This window comes from Pecten maximus, chromosome 2 (assembly GCF_902652985.1).
Source record: "Pecten maximus chromosome 2, xPecMax1.1, whole genome shotgun sequence".
NCBI lineage: Eukaryota > Metazoa > Mollusca > Bivalvia > Pectinida > Pectinidae > Pecten > Pecten maximus.
The window spans coordinates 51,049,248-51,065,121 of NC_047016.1; the positions used below are offsets into that span (position 1 = coordinate 51,049,248).

Genomic DNA, 15,874 nt, shown 5'->3' on the forward strand with positions numbered 1-15,874 from the left:
GTCTCTTAGCACAGGTGGGTATACAGGTGGTCTCTTAGCACAGGTGGGTATACAGGTGGTCTCTTAGCACAGGTGGGTATTTAACATAGGAGTCTCTTACACATGTGTTTTTTTAACACAGGTTGTGTCTTAATACAGATAGTCTGTAAACACAGGTGGTTTTTAACACGGGTAATTTCTTAAAACAGGTGGTCTCTTACACCTTTACCCCAAGGTATGACTCTATAATATGTTTGACAGTGCTTTGTAATCATATATTATATACCAAACTATAATGAATCAAAACACAAAAAACATGAAATAGAAACAACAATGAACTACAGGAACACAACAATACCTACATAAAGTGAACAACTCAATTACCATGTCACTCATCATACCAAAGTAAGTAACAATTCAATTACCATGTCACTCATCATACCAAAGTAAGTAACAATTCAATTACCATGTCACTCATCATACCAAAGTAAGTAACAATTCAATTACCATGTCACTCATCATACCAAAGTAAGTAACAACTCAATTACCATGTCACTAATTATACCAAAGTAAGTAACAATTCAATTACCATGATGTCACTCATCATACCAAAGTAAGTAACAACTCAATTACCATGTCACTAATTATACCAAAGTAAGTAACAATTCAATTACCATGTCACTAATTATACCAAAGTAAGTAACAATTCAATTACCATGTCACTAATTATACCAAAGTAAGTAACAACTCAATTACCATGTCACTAATTATACCAAAGTAAGTAACAACTCAATTACCATGTCACTAATTATACCAAAGTAAGTAACAATTCAATTACCATGTCACTAATCATACCAAAGTAAGTAACAACTCAATTACCATGTCACTTATCATACCAAAGTAAGTAACAACTCAATTACCATGTCACTAATCATACCAAAGTAAGTAACAACTCAATTACCATGTCACTAATTATACCAAAGTAAGTAACAACTCAATTACCATGTCACTAATTAAACCAAAGTAAGTAACAATTCAATTACCATGTCACTAATTATACCAAAGTAAGTAACAACTCAATTACCATGTCACTAATCATACCAAAGTAAGTAACAACTCAATTACCATGTCACTAATTATACCAAAGTAAGTAACAACTCAATTACCATGTCACTTATCATACCAAAGTAAGTAACAACTCAATTACCATGTCACTAATTATACCAAAGTAAGTAACAACTCAATTACCATGTCACTAATTATACCAAAGTAAGTAACAACTCAATTACCATGTCACTAATTATACCAAAGTAACAACTCAATTACCATGTCACTTATCATACCAAAGTAAGTAACAACTCAATTACCATGTCACTAATTATACCAAAGTAAGTAACAACTCAATTACCATGTCACTAATTATACCAAAGTAAGTAACAATTCAATTACCATGTCACTAATTATACCAAAGTAAGTAACAACTCAATTACCATGTCACTAATTATACCAAAGTAAGTAACAACTCAATTACCATGTCACTAATTATACCAAAGTAAGTAACAACTCAATTACCATGTCACTAATCATACCAAAGTAAGTAACAACTCAATTACCATGTCACTTATCATACCAAAGTAAGTAACAACTCAATTACCATGTCACTAATTATACCAAAGTAAGTAACAACTCAATTACCATGTCACTAATTATACCAAAGTAAGTAACAATTCAATTACCATGTCACTAATTATACCAAAGTAAGTAACAATTCAATTACCATGTCACTAATTATACCAAAGTAAGTAACAACTCAATTACCATGTCACTCATCATACCAAAGTAAGTAACAATTCAATTACCATGTCACTAATCATACCAAAGTAAGTAACAACTCAATTACCATGTCACTAATTATACCAAAGTAAGTAACAACTCAATTACCATGTCACTAATTATACCAAAGTAAGTAACAATTCAATTACCATGTCACTAATTATACCAAAGTAAGTAACAACTTAATTACCATGTCACTAATCATACCAAAGTAAGTAACAACTCAATTACCATGTCACTAATTATACCAAAGTAAGTAACAATTCAATTACCATGTCACTAATTATACCAAAATAAGTAACAATTCAATTACCATGTCACTAATTATACCAAAGTAACAACTCAATTACCATGTCACTTATCATACCAAAGTAAGTAACAACTCAATTACCATGTCACTAATTATACCAAAGTAAGTAACAACTCAATTACCATGTCACTTATCATACCAAAGTAAGTAACAACTCAATTACCATGTCACTAATTATACCAAAGTAAGTAACAACTCAATTACCATGTCACTTATCATACCAAAGTAAGTAACAACTCAATTACCATGTCACTTATCATACCAAAGTAAGTAACAACTCAATTACCATGTCACTTATCATACCAAAGTAAGTAACAACTCAATTACCATGTCACTAATTATACCAAAGTAAGTAACAATTCAATTACCATGTCACTAATCATACCAAAGTAAGTAACAACTCAATTACCATGTCACTAATTATACCAAAGTAAGTAACAATTCAATTACCATGTCACTAATCATACCAAAGTAAGTAACAACTCAATTACCATGTCACTAATCATACCAAAGTAAGTAACAACTCAATTACCATGTCACTAATTATACCAAAGTAAGTAACAATTCAATTACCATGTCACTAATCATACCAAAGTAAGTAACAATTCAATTACCATGTCACTCATCATACCAAAGTAAGTAACAACTCAATTACCATGTCACTAATTATACCAAAGTAAGTAACAACTCAATTACCATGTCACTAATCATACCAAAGTAAGTAACAATTCAATTACCATGTCACTCATCATACCAAAGTAAGTAACAACTCAATTACCATGTCACTAATTATACCAAAGTAAGTAACAACTCAATTACCATGTCACTAATTATACCAAAATAAGTAACAATTCAATTACCATGTCACTAATTATACCAAAGTAAGTAACAACTCAATTACCATGTCACTAATTATACCAAAGTAAGTAACAACTCAATTACCATGTCACTAATCATACCAAAGTAAGTAACAACTCAATTACCATGTCACTCATCATACCAAAGTAAGTAACAACTCAATTACCATGTCACTCATCATACCAAAATAAGTAACAACTCAATTACCATGTCACTCATCATACCAAAGTAAGTAACAACTCAATTACCATGTCACTAATTATACCAAAGTAAGTAACAATTCATTTACCATGTCACTAATTATACCAAAGTAAGTAACATGTGTATTGTTTATATTTAGTTTCAAGTACAAATTAGCTTATTTTTTTTACAACAGGTTAGATTTTCTTTTAGGTTTCCCAATATATTATTCTCCCTGATGTTGTACCATAGCAATTGCAAGTCAGAGATAAATATGTTTTCCCCAGTACTAGTGTTGAGCCTATCATACCGAGTCAGAGTTCAATTCTAAACTGCTACCAAGTCTTGAGCGTGCCATACCGTGTCAGAGTTAAATTTTAAATTGATCCCCAATGTTGAGTCTATCATACCGAGTCAGAGGTAAATCTTAAATGTCTCAAGATACTGAACCTACCATACCAAATCAGATTAGAATTTAAAGTCTCTTCCCAATGTTGGGGGTACCCTACCGAGGCAGATACAAATTTTGTTTCTCTCCAATGTTGAGCCTACCATGACTCAAAGTGAAATTTTATCTCCCAAATGTTGTACCTACCATAATAAGTTTCTCCTGGAGATCCTCCTTATCGATTCCTCTGGTCTGCAGCATCGACCGTAAATCTTCCACCTGTTAAACAAAAGTAACACCAAATTGATGACTAGCAAAACTTTCATTTAACACTTCAATACAGAAATCCTGTCCATACTAAGTTCTAACTTAAGGATGATGCACTGGCAGGACTCATACCTACCTCTTGACCTAGTCATTTTCTCATTCCTGTACATACCTGTTGACCTTGTCTGTCCTTTCATTCCTGTACCTACCTCTTGACCTTGTCTGTCCTTCTCATTCCTATACCTACCTGTTGACCTTGTCTGTCCTTTCATTCCTGTACCTACCTCTTGACCTTGTCTGTCCTTCTCTCATTCCAGTACCTACCTCTTGACCCTGTCTGTCCTTTCATTCCTGTACCTACCTCTTGACCTTGTCTGTCCTTCTCTCATTCCAGTACCTACCTCTTGACCCTGTCTGTCCTTTCATTCCTGTACCTACCTCTTGACCTTGTCTGTCCTTCTCTCATTCTAGTACCTACCTCTTGACCTTGTCTGTCCTTTCATTCCAGTACCTACCTCTTGACCTTGTCTGTCCTTCTTTCATTCCAGTACCTACCTGTTGACCTTGTCTGTCATTCTCTCATTCCTGTACCTACCTCTTGACCTTGTCTGTCCTTCTCTCATTCCTGTACCTACCTCTTGACCTTGTCTGTCCTTTCATTCCTGTACCTACCTCTTGACCTTGTCTGTCCTTTCAATCCTATACCTACCTGTTGACTTTGTCTGTCCTTTCATTCCTGCACCTACCTCTTGACCTTGTCTGTCCTTCTCTTATTCCTGTACCTACCTCTTGACCTTGTCTGTCCTTCTCTCCTTTCTGTACATATCTGTTGACTTTGTCTGTCTTTCTCTCATTCCTGTACCTACCTCTTGACCTTGTCTGTCCTTCTCTCATTCCTGTAACTATCTCTTGACCTTGTCTGTCCTCCTCTCATTCCTGTACCTACCTCTTGATCTTGTCTGTCTTTCTCTCATTCCTCTACCTACATCTTGACCTTGTCTGTCCTTCTCTCATTCCAGTATCTACCTCTTGACCTTGTCTGTCCTTTCATTCCTGTACCTACCTCTTGATCTTGTCTGTCTTTCTCTCATTCCTCTACCTACATCTTGACCTTGTCTGTCTTTCTCTCATTCCAGTATCTACCTCTTGACCTTGTCTGTCCTTCTCTCATTCCAGTATCTACCTCTTGACCTTGTCTGTCCTTTCATTCCTGTACATACCTCTTGACCTTGTCTGCATTTCTCTCATTCCTGTACATACCTGTTGACCTTGTCTGTCTTTCTCTCATTCCTGTACCTACCTCTTGACCTTGTCTGTCCTTCTCTCGTTCCCGTGCCTACCTCTTTACCTTGTCTGTCCTCTCATTCCTATACCTACCTGTTGACTTTGTCTGTCTTTCTCTCATTCTTGTACAAACCTGTTGACTTTGTCTGTCTTTCTCTCATTCCAGTACCTACCTCTTGATCTTGTCTTTCTCTCATTCCTGTACATACCTCTTGACCTTGTCTATCCTTCACTCATTCCTATACCTACCTCTTGACCTTGTCTGTCCTTTTCTCATTTCTGTACCTACCTCTTGACCTTGTCTGTCCTTCTCTCATTCATGTACCTACTTCTTGACCTTGTCTGTCCTTCTCTCATTCCTGTACTTATCTCTTGACCTTGTCTGCCCTTCTCTCATTCCTGTACATACCTGTTGACTTTGTCTGTCTTTCTCTCATTCCTGTACCTACCTCTTGACCTTGTCTGTCCTTCTCTCGTTCCCGTGCAGACTTGATCTCGGCCATCTCCTGCTCCAGTTGATCTATCAGTCCTTCCTGTTCCATCAGTTTATCCTTCAGCTCGCTGATGTTTGTCTCCTGTGAGTTGTATGACTGAGGACATAAACACACAATATACTGAATCAGTCAAAACCTGTCTACTACATACAACACAAACCTGTTTACTACATACAACACAAACCTGTCTACTACATACAACACAAACCTGTCTACTATTTACAACACAAACCTGTCTACTATTTACAACACAAACCTGTCTACTACATACTACGTACAACACAAACCTGTCTACTACATACAACACAAACCTGTCTACTACGTACAACACAAACCTGTCTACTACGTACACCACAAACCTGTCTACTACATACAACACAAACCTGTCTACTATTTACAACACAAACCTGTCTACTTCATACAACACAAACCTGTTTACTATTTACAACACAAACCTGTCTACTACATACAACACAAACCTGTCTACTACGTACAACACAAACCTGTCTACTACATACAACACAAACCTGTCTACTACATACAACACAAACCTGTCTACTACGTACAACACAAACCTGTCTACTAACTACAACACAAACCTGTCTACTACATACAACACAAACCTGTCTACTACATACAACACAAACCTGTCTACTACACACAACACAAACCTGTCTACTATTTACAACACAAACCTGTCTACTATTTACAACACAAACCTGTCTACTACATACTACGTACAACACAAACCTGTCTACTACATACTACATACAACACAAACCTGTCTACTACGTACAACACAAACCTGTCTCCTAAATATAACTACAACACAAATCTGTCTACTACATACACCACAAACCTGTCTACTACATACAACACAAACCTGTCTACTACGTACAACACAAACCTGTCTACTACATACAACACAAACCTGTCTACTACACACACCACAAACCTGTCTACTACATACAACACAAACCTGGCTACTACATACTACGTATAACACAAACCTGTTTACTACGTATAACACAAACCTGTCTACTACGTACAACACAAACCTGTCTACTACATACACCACAAACCTGTCTACTACATACAACACAAACCTGGCTACTACATACTACGTATAACACAAACCTGTCTACTACGTACAACACAAACCTGTCTACTACATACAACACAAACCTGTCTACTACACACACCACAAACCTGTCTACTACACACACCACAAACCTGTCTACTACATACAACACAAACCTGGCTACTACATACTACATACAACACAAACCTGTCTACTATTTACAACACAAACCTGTCTACTATTTACAACACAAACCTGTCTACTACATACAACACAAACCTGTTTACTACGTACAACACAAACCTGTCTACTATTTACAACACAAACCTGTTTACTATTTACAACACAAACCTGTCTACTACATACAACACAAACCTGTCTACTACGTACAACACAAACCTGTTTACTACGTACAACACAAACCTGTCTACTACGTACAACACAAACCTGTCTACTACGTACAACACAAACCTGTTTACTACACACAACACAAACCTGTCTACTACATACTACACAAACCTGTCTACTACATACTACGTACAACACAAACCTGTTTACTACACACAACACAAACCTGTCTACTACATACAACACAAACCTGTCTACTACATACTACACAAACCTGTCTACTACATACTACGTACAACACAAACCTGTCTACTACATACAACACAAACCTGTCTACTATTTACAACACAAACCTGTCTACTACGTACAACACAAACCTGTCTACTACGTACAACACAAACCTGTCTACTACGTACAACACAAACCTGTCTACTACATACAACACAAACCTGTCTACTACACACAACACAAACCTGTCTACTACATACAACACAAACCTGTTTACTATTTACAACACAAACCTGTCTACTATTTACAACACAAACCTGTCTACTACATACAACACAAACCGGTCTACTACGTACAACACAAACCTGTCTACTATGTACACCACAAACCTGTCTACTACATACAACACAAACCTGTCTACTATTTACAACACAAACCTGTCTACTACATACAACACAAACCTGTTTACTATTTACAACACAAACCTGTCTACTACATACAACACAAACCTGTCTACTACGTACAACACAAACCTGTCTACTACATACAACACAAACCTGTCTACTACATACAACACAAACCTGTCTACTACGTACAACACAAACCTGTCTACTAACTACAACACAAACCTGTCTACTACATACAACACAAACCTGTCTACTACATACAACACAAACCTGTCTACTACACACAACACAAACCTGTCTACTACATACAACACAAACCTGTCTACTACATACAACACAAACCTGTCTACTACGTACAACACAAACCTGTCTCCTAACTACAACACAAATCTGTCTACTACGTACAACACAAACCTGTCTACTACACACACCACAAACCTGTCTACTATGTACTACACAAACCTGTCTACTACATACAACACAAACCTGACTACTGCGTACAACACAAACCTGTGTACTACATACTACGTACAACACAAACCGGTGTACTACATACTACGTACAACACAAACCTGTCTACTACATACAATACAAACCTGGCTACTACATACAACACAAACCTGTCTACTACATACAACACAAACCTGTCTACTACATACAACACAAACCTGTCTACTACATACAACACAAACCTGTCTACTACGTACAACACAAACCTGTCTACTACAAACTACATACAACACAAACCTGTCTACTACATACAACACAAACCTGTCTACTACGTACACCACAAACCTGTCTACTACATACACCACAAACCTGTTTACTACATACAACACAAACCTGTCTACTACATACAACACAAACCTGTCTACTACGTACACCACAAACCTGTCTACTACATACACCACAAACCTGTTTACTACATACAACACAAACCTGTCTACTGCGTACAACACAAACCCGTCTACTACGTACAACACAAACCTGTCTACTACATACTACATACACCACAAACCTGTTTACTACATACAACACAAACCTGTCTACTACGTACAACACAAACCTGTCTACTACGTACAACACAAACCTGTCTACTACATACTACACAAACCTGTCTACTACATACAACACAAACCTGTCTACTACGTACAACACAAACCTGTCTACTACATACAACACAAACCTGTCTACTATGTACAACACAAACCTGTCTACTACGTACTACACAAACCTGTCTACTACATACACCACAAACCTGTCTACTACATACAACACAAACCTGTCTACTACGTACAACACAAACCTGTCTACTACGTACAACACAAACCTGTCTACTACGTACAACACAAACCTGTCTACTACGTACAACACAAAACCTGTCTACTACATACAACACAAACCTGTCTACTACACACAACACAAACCTGTCTACTACATACAACACAAACCTGTCTACTAACTACAACACAAACCTGTCTACTACATACAACACAAACCTGTCTACTACGTACAACACAAACCTGTCTACTACATACAACACAAACCTGTCTACTACATACAACACAAACCTGTCTACTACATACAACACAAACCTGTCTACTACATACAACACAAACCTGTCTACTACATACTACATACAACACAAACCTGTCTACTACATACAACACAAACCTGTCTACTACGTACAACACAAACCTGTCTACTACATACAACACAAACCTGTCTACTACATACAACACAAACCTGTCTACTACATACTACATACAACACAAACCTGTCTACTACATACAACACAAACCTGTCTACTACGTACAACACAAACCTGTCTACTACATACAACACAAACCTGTCTACTACATACAACACAAACCTGTCTACTACATACAACACAAACCTGTCTACTACATACTACATACAACACAAACCTGTCTACTATTTACAACACAAACCTGGCTACTACATACAACACAAACCTGTCTACTACATACAATACAAACCTGGCTACTACATACACCACAAACCTGTCTACTACATACAATACAAACCTGGCTACTACATACAACACAAACCTGTCTACTACATACAACACAAACCTGTCTACTACAAACTACGTATAACACAAACCTGTCTACTACATACAACACAAACCTGTCTACTACGTACAACACAAACCTGTCTACTACATACAACACAAACCTGTCTACTACGTACACCACAAACCTGTCTACTACATACACCACAAACCTGTTTACTACATACAACACATACCTGTCTACTACATACTACATACAACACAAACCTGTCTACTACGTACACCACAAACCTGTCTACTACATACACCACAAACCTGTTTACTACATACAACACAAACCTGTCTACTACGTACAATACAAACCTGTCTACTACATACAACACAAACCTGTCTACTACATACACCACAAACCTGTCTACTACATACTACTACAACACAAACCTGTCTACTACGTACAACACAAACCTGTCTACTACGTACAACACAAACCTGTCTACTACATACAACACAAACCTGTCTACTACACACACCACAAACCTGTCTACTACGTACAACACAAACCTGTCTACTACGTACAACACAAACCTGTCTACTACGTACAACACAAACCTGTCTACTACACACACCACAAACCTGTCTACTATGTACTACACAAACCTGTCTACTACATACAACACAAACCTGTCTACTACATACAACACAAACCTGTCTACTACATACTACATACAACACAAACCTGTCTACTACATTCAACACAAACCTGTCTACTACATACAACACAAACCTGGCTACTACATACTACGTACAACACAAACCTGTCTACTACATACAACACAAACCTGTCTCCTACATACAACACAAACCTGTCTACTACATACTACATACAACACAAACCTGTCTCCTTACTACAACACAAACCTGTCTACTACATACAACACAAACCTGTCTACTACAATACTGAAGAAAACATTATTTGAGGTCATACTAGACAGAATGTCAATACCCAGGGAGTATGACCTTTCAAATGTTGACCTTAAAATCTATTCCAAGAATCTCCTCTTGAAAAATGACAAGTGTACACCAGTGTATGAAATAAATACATGTTCCTCCAAACAAGATACCATCCAGTTGGCCCCTAAATCCAATATTTTATTTAAAAAGCAAATCAAGTGATCTTAAATTGATAATGAGGCATTCCCCTTTTCATGTTAACTTTTTAAATTGAATATGGGTATCATCCTCAAAAACAACCAATGTTAAATAGGACAGTTATAAAAAAATCATCCCAACATTTCACCCTTGGAAAATCAATGGACCTAGGCCTATAACCTTTCAACTTTCACCTTACCTTCAAGGCTTGTTGATGCTGTATCTGTTCAGCACTTTGCTGAAATTGCAAGGCTGTTAACTCTTGTTTAAGGGTGTCACGCTCCTGGTCAAAACTTTCCTCCATGGACCTCATTTTTTCTTCAAGGTCAGTAATACAGCTGTCCTTTTCAGATATTGATTTCGCCAGACCTTCCATAGACACTGCTTTATTTTGTAAATGATTTTCTATTTCTTCAATATGACTTGTACTCTCTTTAAGCTTGATTTGTAAACTTGTTATTGTAGATTCTAACTCACTTTTTTCATCTCTCAAAGTCCTCATTTCATTCTCTGTTTGTTGAAGCTTTTCCTCCAAAACATCACTATCTTCTTTCCATTTTTCTGACCTTGCCTGCAACTCTGCTTCAAGTGCTTCAATTTTTACTAAAGCTTCATCTTTCTCTGATTTTAAATCTTCGATCTCACTTTGAAGTGTTTTAAACCCTCCCTCTACTTCCTCTTTCTCTGATATCAAGTTTGTTTTCTCCACTCTCAATCCATCAAACATGGCTGTCACTTCAGTGACCTTGAGCTTTTGACCTTTGACCTCCTCATCGAGACCTTGACATTGAGACTGTAGTTGTGATATCTTTTCCTCCATGGTGACCTTGTCTGACATAACATCATTCCGTTCTGCCTCCAGTTGATCCTAGCACAAAAAGAGTAATTTACACTAAATTTTGTATATTCATGAATATTAATTTTCAAATTGTAAAATGTGAGTAACATGGTTTACTCACTACACTGTAAAATGTGAGTAACATGGTGTACTCACTATACTTGTAAAATGTGAGTAACATGGTGTACTCACTACACTTGTAAAATGTGAGTAACATGGTGTACTCACTACACTTGTAAAATGTGAGTAACATGGTGTACTCACTACACTTGTAAAATGTGAGTAACAGGGTGTACTCACTACACTTGTAATATGTGAGTAACATGGTGTACTCACTACACTTGTAAAATGTGAGTAACAGGGTGTACTCACTACACTTGTAATATGTGAGTAACATGGTGTACTCACTACACTTGTAATATGTGAGTAACAGGGTGTACTCACTACACTTGTAATATGTGAGTAACAGGGTGTACTCACTACACTTGTAATATGTGAGTAACAGGGTGTACTCACTACACTTGTAAAATGTGAGTAACAGGGTGTACTCACTACACTTGTACAATGTGAGTAACAGGGTGTACTCACTACACTAAGTCACACATATCATGTCTGTGTTGTCTTTCAATGTATTAGTGTCACTACAAGTTCGCAGAGTGTCACGAAAATAGGATTTGTAAGTTTTTACCAACCCATATCATGCCACCGTATGTTTATCACATTTCTATGTGCTCACCACTTGCCCTCACAACTCCATTAGCTGCTGAGCACAGAGCCTCACCAATCCATACTCTCCAGGTCTCTGGTAATCATGTCTTCATGTACATCGACAAAGCACGTGATGTTATATATACAGAGCTATGAGCTCCTGTACTATGTTGATCTATATTAATGTATTATCATTGAATTGAAAGTGAAATTAGTAAGATAGTGACAGAATTTACCTTTTATTACAGGTTTTGGTACCAAATAACAAAGATTTTTCTCAGAGCTGGTTACTTAGAGACTGAGGATGCTGTGGCAAACAGCAGTATAGCTTCTCGTGGTAAATACATATGTAGTACATATATACTGACCTTGAGGTGGCTGGTATACTGACCTTGAGATGACTGGTATACTGACCTTGAGATGACTGGTATACTGACCTTGAGATGACTGGTATACTGACCTTGAGATAACTGGTATACTGACCTTGAGATGACTGGTATACTGACCTTGAGATGACTGGTATACTGACCTTGAGATAACTGGTATACCGACCTTGAGATATCTGGTATACTGACCTTGAGGTGGTAGGTGGTTTCTAGCTCACGAGACGTCTGCTCCAGCTGTAGTTTGATACTACCGAGGTCCGTCATGGCCTCCTCAAGATTTTCTGTAAGGTCCTGTCTCTCACTTTGTAATCTCTGTAAACGAAAATTACCCAACTCAGTTCAGGCTAATGTGTACTGCTTTTAAATTGGCTATAGCAAACTTACATTCCCTGCTGTTATCATACTGAACTTAAGGAAGTGAGGGTCTACCAACATGACGATATATTCTACTCACGTTTTCTCTGAATTGTCCCATTGTAATGTACAAAAGATGCAGTATAAGAGACTACATCACCATTTGGTCACATGACCACTTTTGTGACATCACCTACAGTATGTTTTTGAACATGTTCTATCACAACTCAGACGTTCCAATAACTTCCCAAATAACTTTATATGGTACACTATATCAAAACATAAATAATGTTGGGCTTTATTTGATATCTTTTTCACAAATAGAATTGTGTCTTACAGGACTACCCCAGAATTGGACCATCTGCTAACATCTGAAAATGGTTGATGTTTGTAAACATACACTTTTCTAGCATTACATCTGTGTATCAGATTTGATAGAATGTCTGAAAACTCATTGCTGGATTTAGATTGTTTTCATTGCCCAATTTGTAAACAACATTCATTCTAAACCAATCAGATGTTGTCTTTCTCCTTTCCAGTAGATTTTCAGCCAATCAAATCTTACGTAACATACCTCTAGAACCTCCTGGTGGCCTTTTTCTTTTTCCTCCTTCTCATGTCTCACTTCAGACAACTTCTGCTCTGAGTCGAACAAACATCTCTTCACCTCTGTTAATTTCTGCTCTATTTGTTTCTTTTCTTCCCTTATTGATACAATGCTCTTCTTTAATTGTTCTTTATCATTTTTCAGATCATCTACATGCTTACACAAATCCTCACATTTCTTATCTACTTTCGACTTTTCTTCAACAAGATTATTTAGTTTTGATTTCAGTTTCGGAAAGTTTTGTCCTAGATTTAGCCAACTCTTTGTCCAAGACTTTAGCATTGTCCGTCTGTTTCTCTAACTGATCTTTAAGAGATTTCAGTTGTTCTGTCAAACTATTTTGATGCTGGTCAGCTTGTTTCCTCATTTCTGAACTCTGTCGTAGCTTTTCTTCCGACACTGATACAGAATTCTGTAGTTCAAGTAATGTCGCTGATTTTTCGTTCAAATCTTTCCCTAGATTGGCAACTTCTGCTTTAAAATTTTCAATCTCTGTTTCCCTTTCAGAAACAATCATTTCTTTCTCTCTCAAAGTTTCAGTTAATTTATCCCGAGTTTCAGATAGATTATGAATATTTTCAGTCAATTCTGAGTTTTGATTTTGAAGAATTTTTTCTTTGTCTTCCAAGTCTGACAAAGATTTCTTCAAACTTTCCATGTCATTTTTGCTTTTCATAAGTTGTGTCCCTTGGTTTTTGTTCTCATCAGTTAAAGAATGACACTGGTCCGTTAAAGACTGTTTGTCAGACTCCAAGCACTTCATCCGATCTTCCTTTTCAACTATTTTTTCTACAAGTTCACTGAACACATTCGAAAATTCATCATCATCCAATTTTGTAGGAATCTGAAAGAAAAAAATATCTTTTGATACTCTAGACAAGAAATTATAACTGTATTATGTTTGTGACAAGTAATTACACTTTTCAATGTAGGAAAACATTTAAATCTAGCTAAGATGACATTACTGAATTTGTATAAACAGTGAGAATTAGGGTTGTAAATTCAACCAAGAATCGTTTGTACCTCAAGTTTTCAGTAGTGATTTTTCCTGCATTTTTACCTTATTGTAAGCTCCTGTATTTACACAGCTCTGTAGCCATTGTAAGGATTGAACAGATTGTCTCCCCTTAGCTTCGAGCTCTCTATTAGCTGCCATCTTCTCCTGCAGGACAGTCTTGACTTCCGTAACCGATCCCTTTTCTAAGGATTGTTGTTCTATCAGATTGCGAATTTCTGTTTCTTTGCCCTTGATTTCACCTTGAAGACTTTGTACTTGTGCATGAAGACTCTCACAACGAACTTTCTCTTCACATAGCACTCGCTGAGATTCGTCCAACTTTTGAGTATGTTCCAATATTGCATCTTCCTTGTCAGCTATTTGTTTACTTACACTTTCAATATCTGTTTGTAGTCTTAAATTTTCAGCAGTTAAATGTTTTAAACTCTCCTGTAATCTTGCACTTTCGAAGTTTCTACTTTCCTCTGATTTAGAAAGTTTCATTTCCAGATCACTTGCTAACACTCTAACTTTTTCCATGTCACTTTTACTTGTTTCACTTTCAAGACAAAAACTTTTATTTTCAGTTCTTAACTTCACAATTTCTTCCGATTTTTCCTTTTCTAAAGTTGAATTTAAATCTTGTAAAGACTTCAGTTCTTGTTGTAATCTTACAGTTTCGGACACAAGCTTCTGCTGTAGAGTTTCTATTTTCTGTTGAGCGGCGTGATGTTCATTTTCCCTATGACTGTTAAGATCAGTAACTTTACTTTCCAGTGCAGTTAATTCCTGGTCTTTTTGACTGCACTGATTTGAAAGATCAAGAATTTCTCCTTTCAATTTTAGATTTTCCTCTTCAGCTTCCTTTAGATGAAGCAGAGTACTTTGAAGTTGACTGACGGAATCCATTTGTGAAGATGCTGCCTCATTTTTATTTTTCATGATAGATTTTAACTCATCCAAGAGTTTGCTTGACTGTGATTCAGAAGCTTGTAGCTTCTGTTCCATCTCCTTAACAATGCTGGAATGCTTCTCCTCAGTTTTTTGCTTGTTTTCAAGATCTTGACTCAAAGTGCGAACCTGTTGTGAATAAGGAATATATTGATCAATACATTGTTACAGTGTATCTATATAAACAGGAGA

General features: G+C 36.7%; 1 protein-coding gene across 1 annotated transcript in view; it reads right to left on the reverse strand.

The window, feature by feature from the left end:
* LOC117322405 (FYVE and coiled-coil domain-containing protein 1-like) overlaps positions 1 to 15,874 on the reverse strand; it is a 42,579-nt gene that overhangs the window by 11,191 nt on the left and 15,514 nt on the right. Inside the window, 7 exon segments of the mRNA XM_033877282.1 lie at positions 3,756 to 3,827; positions 5,549 to 5,689; positions 11,041 to 11,709; positions 12,963 to 13,085; positions 13,702 to 13,956; positions 13,958 to 14,578; positions 14,795 to 15,811. Of these exon segments, the coding sequence (XP_033733173.1) occupies positions 3,756 to 3,827; positions 5,549 to 5,689; positions 11,041 to 11,709; positions 12,963 to 13,085; positions 13,702 to 13,956; positions 13,958 to 14,578; positions 14,795 to 15,811 (2,898 nt within the window).